This window comes from Toxotes jaculatrix, chromosome 7 (assembly GCF_017976425.1).
Source record: "Toxotes jaculatrix isolate fToxJac2 chromosome 7, fToxJac2.pri, whole genome shotgun sequence".
Taxonomy (NCBI): domain Eukaryota; kingdom Metazoa; phylum Chordata; class Actinopteri; family Toxotidae; genus Toxotes; species Toxotes jaculatrix.
The window spans coordinates 8,911,158-8,919,394 of record NC_054400.1 but is presented as its reverse complement, the minus strand read 5'-3'; the positions used below and the strand labels follow the sequence as shown (position 1 = coordinate 8,919,394).

At 40.4% G+C, this 8,237-nt stretch overlaps 1 protein-coding gene across 2 annotated transcripts in view; it reads right to left on the bottom strand.

Moving 5' to 3' along the window:
- Positions 1–1,206: 1,206 nt before the first annotated feature.
- commd10 (COMM domain containing 10) overlaps positions 1,207–8,237 on the bottom strand; it is a 49,917-nt gene continuing 42,886 nt past the window's right edge. Inside the window, exons 6-8 of one of the 2 annotated variants that reach the window (XM_041041396.1) lie at positions 2,080–2,139; positions 1,726–1,771; positions 1,207–1,496 (exon numbers count right to left, since the gene is read on the bottom strand). In XM_041041396.1, coding sequence (XP_040897330.1) covers positions 1,733–1,771; positions 2,080–2,139 — 99 coding nt within the window. In that variant the 3' untranslated portion in view covers positions 1,207–1,496; positions 1,726–1,732. Of the gene's footprint in view, positions 1,772–2,079; positions 2,140–8,237 lie in introns of both variants that reach the window. The other variant, XM_041041395.1, reaches the window with a different exon arrangement.

Genomic DNA, 8,237 nt, shown 5'->3' with positions numbered 1-8,237 from the left:
GTCTTACACTATCTTTGGATATTTTTAGCATCTCTGACGTGTTTGGCAGCTGTTGCTGTTTGTAGGGTTCCCATAGTAAAGTAAGTGGTGAATTCATCCATTTTACAAGGTGGAAATGGGAGTGATTTTGTTCATTGGTTACTGTGTATTTATGTTTTTATGTCCTCTCTACATGCTGATTATCCTATTAACACAGCTTGCCACCTGCTAAGGTTAGACACAAAAAGCAACGGAACCGTATGGGAGAGGTTTCTGCAATAGCCCTGTTTTTAAAACGAAAATTTAGTGTATGGTGTCTCAGAACTTTCTCATAAGACATACTGTCCAAGCACATTAGAAATCAAAACTGTTTACAGCTGTTGCAAACAGCCAAACTGGAAGACGGAGTGAAAAACTGTCTGTGAAAGGGAGGTGGGTGTGTGGGGGGGGGGGGGGGGGGGGGGGGACTTGACGAGGCAGAGGAAGCAAGGCAGAAGCACACATGGGGAACCAACACAGGTATTGACATGGGCAGATTCAGGCAAAGAGAAAGGTGCAAACTCAGGCATGGACACAGATGAACTGACAAAGACATAGGGAAACAAGAAGACTTAAATACACAAGGCAACGGGCAACAGGTGAAACCAATCAGGGCAGGGCAGACAATCACAAATGACAGGAAACAAGATAAAGACAGGAAGTAGAATAAGACAAGATACACAAGGACTATGATTTCAAAATAAAACAGGAACTATTAACAAAACTTAACAAACTAAACAAGCCTCTGAAAACGTCCAAATGTCCACAAGAAAGTTCTAAACATAACAAAAGTGTTCAGAAAACCCTTAGGAGCTAGTCATGACACTATATGACAGTCTGTCAAGCAGTTCAGAAGGAATATAAAGCTCACTTAAGAGCAGAGCTATTGGGATCTGATAGTATTGGGTTTTACTAAATCTGCATAGGAGAACAACTCCTGGGAATCTGGGAGCTTTTCAAGATTTCATTCAAAGTATGGAGGAGAAGAAAAATACACACACACACACACACACACACACACACACACACACACACACACACACACACACACACACACACACACTGGAGGTCCGCTGCGCCTCCCAGAACTTCCATCTGTTGAACCAGCAGTCCAGGTTGGTCTTAATGAGAAATAATGAGCCTTCACTAAATAACAACAGCTTGGATGGATTTCACCTCCAATTCAGATTTTATTAGAATGGCATTCATTCTCCAAGTTACAAAATTTATTTGTTTCAAGTCAAAATGACATTCTGACTTTTTTTTTATACTTCCTTTTTCCCTGGGTACCCATGGATTTTTAAGATCACTAACTACTAGCACATTTAAACATCTTATAACTAATTTATAGAGAAATCCAACATTACGTTACGTGCTGCAGGATATAGAAAAATGTTACTACGAAATTTATTCATGTTGAAAAAGGTACTTTTCCCACCATTTTTCTGATTAAGACATAAAAATCCAAAGCACAATGAGATTTATCACACCGACCTCTCACAAGTCTGAGCACAAATCTGGATTAAATGGAGCTCAAAAGGGAAAGAAGGTCCTGCCTAGAAATTTTGACATTTTTCTCTAATAAATCAGAGCAAGAATGAAATTGCTAGGCCTCTAACAGCTGGCACAGCTGTCAGCAAAAACACTAACAATGCGTGTGTGTGTCTGTGTGTGCATCTGTGTGTTTGTGTGGTTGTACAAAGAGCACCAGGCTTCAAGTCAAGGAATCCAACTGGCCTTGTACGATTTCAAGCTGGAAGAAAGAGAAGAAAAGTTTGAGTTTTTGGGAAAAAAAAGACGTATAGACACGCACACACACTCACACGGAAAGGACAAAGACAGAGAAAGAAAGAAAGAGACCAGTTCATCAAAATATATATAGGTATGAGGGAGTCGGGCAGGTAGATGGATTTTGTCAGGCAATGTCTGCCAGAAAGGATGAAATGCAACATGGGAGATAGGCACTGAAACATACATAAAATGTGACTTTAAAGTGGACACATGCACACATGCATGTATGTATGCACCACATACTCACATGCGCGCACACGAAAAACAAACCTTATTGTAGAACTCAAGCAGCTCCTGGTGGTTAAACTCAACGAAGACATTTTCCTGAACCTGGAGAGAGAGAGAGAGAGAGAGAGAGAGAGAGAGGGAGAGAGAGAGAGGTAGGGTTACAAAGGTTCAGAGAGGAATAGGAGTGAAGGGAACAAGCTACCCAACAGATAAGAAAAAGAAGTTCGAAGTATGAGAGCAACAGAGCTGAGGATAAAACAGTAGCGATAAGAGCACATGCGTAAGAGTCATCACCAAGAGTTCTTCTGTCTGCTTCTTGTGCTTTCTATAAAAACCTTCATTTATTATTACTGCTCTCTGTCCAGTACATACTATCCTCTAAGTGTTATCCATCAGAGTGTTTAAAAATACACTGTAGGCAAAGTCACTGTTCACTAACTCGTGGTGGGAAAACCTATCACACTTTCTCCATTTGATTTGGCTTACTTTTAAAAAGTTGTGAGCAGCTGCATCATTTGTGGCCCTACATAACTTAATATGTACTGAGGAATTCTTTGACAATTTATGAGTAACAGTTTATTGTTAGGCAGTGGATACTGTATCATTAAGTGCTAACTCTTTGGTTCCGCTGGGACCTTTTTGCTTTTATTCTCCTTTCTGAAAGGACTTCAGGCTTCTCAAACTATTGAGGTTGCGCAGAAAAACATAAGAAACCAAAGGCAACCATCACTGGACTGCTATCATCATCATCATCATCACTACCACCCCATCAGAAACGAAGGCCGAACAACAAGCCACCCCCATGAGCGGGCATAATGGCAAGCCACTTTATCAACACCCATCACTGTGAAAATAGCTATAATATGTGAAATGCTTTCTGGGTAGCAGAGAATGAGACGGGCGGTCTTGTAGCAAACCAAAGTACACTCAGTGCCGTCATGCTGACTGTTGATAATAGCACTGAACTGCTGGCACCAACGAGGAGGGCAGAGGAGGGCAGGACAGAAAAATTGGACAAAAGACAGACACAAAGAAAGACACACAAAAAAAAACAAAAAACTGAAGAAATCTCTGCTGAAAGACACTAAAACCACATGTGAGTTGTCCGCTTGCACACTGCTGTTGACAGCTCTGCTCCCTGCAGTTTGGTGCTTAGAGATAAGATGGGGCTTCAGGGCTTGAAGCTAACTGACTGGCTGGTTGGCTGGTTGGGTGGGTGGAGGGAGGTCATGTGTCACAGCAAATTAATAACAGAGATATTAATTAGAAGCAGCGTTAAAAGTCCATAAAGGAGAGCGCAGAGGGAAAATGTTATCTCCTGTCAAAGTCCTGACTTCACAGCAGCTCCACGGCACAAGGAGAATGTAGGGCAGCCTTGAATTTAGCTATGAGAGTGCTGCAAGGACAGCCACTGCATGATAGGTAATAAAACAAGTTATTTACACGTTGTTCCCAAGTAATCAAAAATGAAAAGGAGATGCACATCAAAGTAGTTCTACAAAATGATAAATAATTCCTCTGTGTATACAAGTGTTAGGAAATGATCTAAAATAAAAATTGAGCATGCAGCTAAATAAGTTGAGGGATGAATGCACCCTGTGTTTCCAACACCACTAATCTGATTCACAGTTCACATCACACCGTTTTCTATTGATCTCCATTGTACCAAACACTATTGTAATGAGGAGAAACCAGCACTCCATAATTAGTAATTTGGGTTAATCGTCTTTGGTGTGTTGGGGTCACAGAAACAACCCCAGCCGAGTGGGGAAAAAAAAAAAAACACGTCAGCCAACTGAGCTGTCTCTATTATTGTCTGACAGAGGTGAGACAGGGGGCAACTGAAAATGCAGCTTCAGTGTGTGAAATGTGATGTCGATGAAAACTAAGCAACAATAAAGTGAAGACAACAAACCAGACTGTCTGTTACATGGGGTTCGAGGATGAAAGTGTGTTCGAGTGTGTTTGTGCTTATGTCAATGTGAGATTGACAGTGTGTTCTGATGAGAATTCCCAGACACTGCTGGGTGTGTGTGTGTGTGTGTGACAGAGAAACAGTGGTTTGTCTTGGGAACATATGCACAAGGGTGTGTGTGTGTGTGTTTATGTGTGTGTGTGTTTGGCCCCTCCCATTGTTCCTCAGGGTTGAGATTTTGCCAGGCAGTAACCCAACAAGGCTCTGACAGATCTAGGCTAACACTAATGGGGATAGGATGCATCATCCTCATCACCGCAGCCCTATACTACGAGTACGCACACACGTACACACACACATATACATACACTTCTTATCTGTCTCAGCGCCAAAATCCTGTGCGTCAGGCTACAGAGAACAGGATTAACCCATGAAGATTAATCATGAATTCACTTGTATCCCGTGTTCCATATACACTACAGTATATCATTACAACACAGGCTACACAAGATCCAACACATAAGAGAGAAGAACAGAAAAATAAACTCATAAAATAAATCAAGGAAATTTTTCCAAACATATCTTTCGATAACAGCTGAAACCGAGTCTAAGTAAAAGTGCTGAAACTGCTGAGACTAAATATTCTGTTCTAGTTCTTGGTACAAGCATAATAGGTTTCGACAAGCTTACTTACACAATTTAATAGACGAGCCAGCAAAGACACGGAGAGACAATTATCGGGATTAGAGCATAACTCAACTTTATACCTCATACTTGATAGTTACTAAAGTTAAAAACAGAAGAGTAAGAGTAAAGTAAAAACAGAAAAAATACGGATTTAATCAAACCAAGGTTAGCAAAAAATTATGTCGAAGAGAAAACAAAGATCAACAGTAAGATTACAAACAAACAAAATAGTTAACACAGTCCTGCAAGAAAATATTATCATCAACACTTCAAGTGTGTTCACTTTGATTTTTACTCTGAAATCAAGTCTTATATAATGTGTCTAAAATGTGGCTCTCAGGATGGCAATGTCAGTATTTTGGTCAGTCAGCCAGTTCACCACTTTGGCCAAGAACGAAATACATACTGGCAAGAAATTAAGTCCCTAACACCCCCACGGGGTTGACAATTTTGTTTTTTATTGAAACTTTTCAGCAACCATTGAATGGATTGACATGACATTTGGCTCAAATTTCTACTACTGTATATCCCAAAGGATGAAGCCTCGTAACTCTGGTGGTGCCCTTACATTGTAGACTGTTGGTCTTGTTCCTGCACTACCTGTCTGATTACCTTATTCTTCATGAGTTTTGCCCCACTGGACTATGTGGTAGTGACATTACGATGTTTCCAGATCTCAGCAGTTACCGCACTGAACACACTGAAACTAGAAACAGAATAGACAGACAACACTACAAAGACAAAATCCAAATTGCTGTTTAATAAACCAGAATTTTCCTTTAAATAAATTGGTCTAAAACTGAACAAATGTACTCAGCGAGCAGCTCACTTAGTGGCACTGATGTTAAAGGAAGACCAATTTTATGATTTTAAGCTTTAAGAGAGGTTTTTCTGCTCTTGAGTGAAACAAGCCATGTATTCAATTGATAACATAATGAGACATTCAACAGGCAGAGCTTTTATCCCATCATGTGGTAACTGGTGTCAGTAATGTCAGTCTGTGTAAGGACGAGGTGTACGGCATCGAGCAGTGGAATTCTCATACCACAAGGAATCTGTGGGAATGGAACTGTATGGATGCAAAAAAGCCACTCTTCATCAATTATTTGCTTCAGTGCAATAAAGGACAGCTTGGATTTGAGACACTTGTCACTGAGTGCTTCACAGAAACTGAATTTCTTACTTCTCACTGATAAAAGCAAAAAAAAGGCAGAGTGGGAATAGGGAAAGGGAGAGGGAGTAAAAGATGACAAGGAAGAGAGATTGACAAAAACAAAGGGGAGGAGAGAAACAGAAACAGGCATACGACACAAATGAGAGGTAAAGTTAAAGACAGAGAGGAGGAGAATGTGAAGAGTCACAATGACAGAGAATGGGAGTAAGTAAAAGAATGAAAAATTGTGATAACCCAAGAGAGCTTTCATTGCAAAAAAAAACCCCAAAAACAAAACAACCAAAGGCATTGCAAACATCAAACTATAAAGAATCCACTGACACAAAGAATGCCTCTTACATTCAGAAATTTAAGTTCAAACCTGATACAACAACAAAGCTGCCTATAACTTTACAGAGAGAGAAAGAGAGATGGGACAACATTTCTTTATCGTCTGTGTGAAACTGTCTGCTGGGTGAAGCAAGCTTAAAATATGCATGAAAAAGTCCATGCCAGGCAGACACAAAGTGAAGCAAATCAGGCTCAAGTGTCGACAACAAGTGCCAATCAATCTTCTGCGGTGTCGTCAAATGATGCATCCTTGTGTGAAAGTTTGTGTGTATCTTGGAGAGAGGTGGAGAAGTTTGTACTGTGTGTGTGCATAGACGACACAGTGTAGATGAGCATTTGAGAATTCAAAAACTGCTATCATTGTGCTTTTACAGAGGTCTTATGTCTCATTACATGCATACACTGCTCCACAGAACAGGGATTAATTTTTTGTCATTATCAAAGAAAATCATTACAGTTTTCATTGGCTTTCTCTTGATTGTATACCTTTTACTTGATGGATTGTGCACTTAATCCTGCCTGTTTTGTGTTGCTAAAGGTACCACAGTAGGAGATAAAAGCAGGGGCCAGAAAGACCTGTTTGAGTGATCCATCAGTGACTAAAGAGGCTTATCAGACAGCAAAATACTCAACATAGATTTATAATACTATAAGAAATAATTTTACAGCTATAAAGTAGTGATGATAAACTAAACATGTTGCAAAGTAGTCTTCCAGCTACATGTACTTTACTGGCCAAAACTGGAAGACTTGCACTGCATTGCAGTAAATTTTGAGTTCAACCTTTTCGTCAGCTGAACCTGCATTTATTTTTTGCCAAGGCCGCCCACCATGTTAGGACCCCCTGCTGTGCTCATGTAGTGGTCTCATGCAACGAATGAAGAGGCAGCATAGTTCAGCAGAGTGTACTGTCTGTCTGAACACGGCTTAACCCTAAGGCACGGGGAGGTTCATGCCGGTACAACTAACTGGTGCAGTGACTGACATGATTCGCCTGATCAACTTCCCACCCTCGAAACACTGTCAACTGTGTTTGTAGCAGCAACCAGCCAAGGCAGAACCATCACAGATGGAAAATGACACCAGGTCCCTTCAGTGATGGCACAGCATTTCTTCCTCTGTGTGACCTGGGTGCCCATGTGGAGCTCTTTTAACCTAGAGTTTGTAACTGCCACCAGAAATTATGTCTCATTCACATGGGGTCTTAATTAGCAGAAAAAAAACAAGATGACTGTGGGGAAAGAAAAAAAAAAGATCTGTGTCTGACTGGTAATTACACAAAGTGTAAAGCATATTAATTTTTTAGGCCTTGATATAGCCCACTTGGCATCACAAATGGCATGAATGTTTCAGCACACGCACTGAATCCATTGATTCTGGCAGTTCAGAGAATTTAAATTTAAAATTATATTTACACTAAATGCCAATAATGCACAAAACACGCTACATTTCATCCCTGCCCAATACATAAATTAATATACACAATTTTGGTGTGATAGTTCAGAATAAAAAAAGGTATCATCCTGCTTTTCAGCTTCTGTCAATACACCACCAGCACAGCATCACTCATCACCATCAAAAGAAAGGGTTACTGTAATTTTGCCAGCTCAAGTGCTGTGCAGAAAGAGGATACGATACATTTTAGGTCCTGTGTGACTTTGCTGTATTATATGTCTTCTAGTGACTATGAGCTCTTTGACAGTTTGTCCAATTGGAGGTCTCTGCCGCTGCCTGGTCATTGACTTTTGCCTGACAGAGAGAAATTTTGACAGTGAAAGACAAGGAGACAGAAAGAGAGGCGAAATGCACAGGAGGCTGAGCTGTCGGATTTTGGCAACCCTTCATCACTCCTACTCTCAATACACACTTTCATAACAAATACACAGTTCTCCTTCCTGGCTTCTTTAGTATAATTTACACACACACACAATCAAGCACTCTTCTTTGTTCCTTTGGCATCACAACATATTCTGATCATTATTAATTTAAAAAAAAATCTGCAAACGTTGGTGGTACACTGTTATCTTGCCACGGGCACACACATCTTTACAAAAACCTGATGATGGAGTGGCTGCTGGTGTATATTTCTATCTG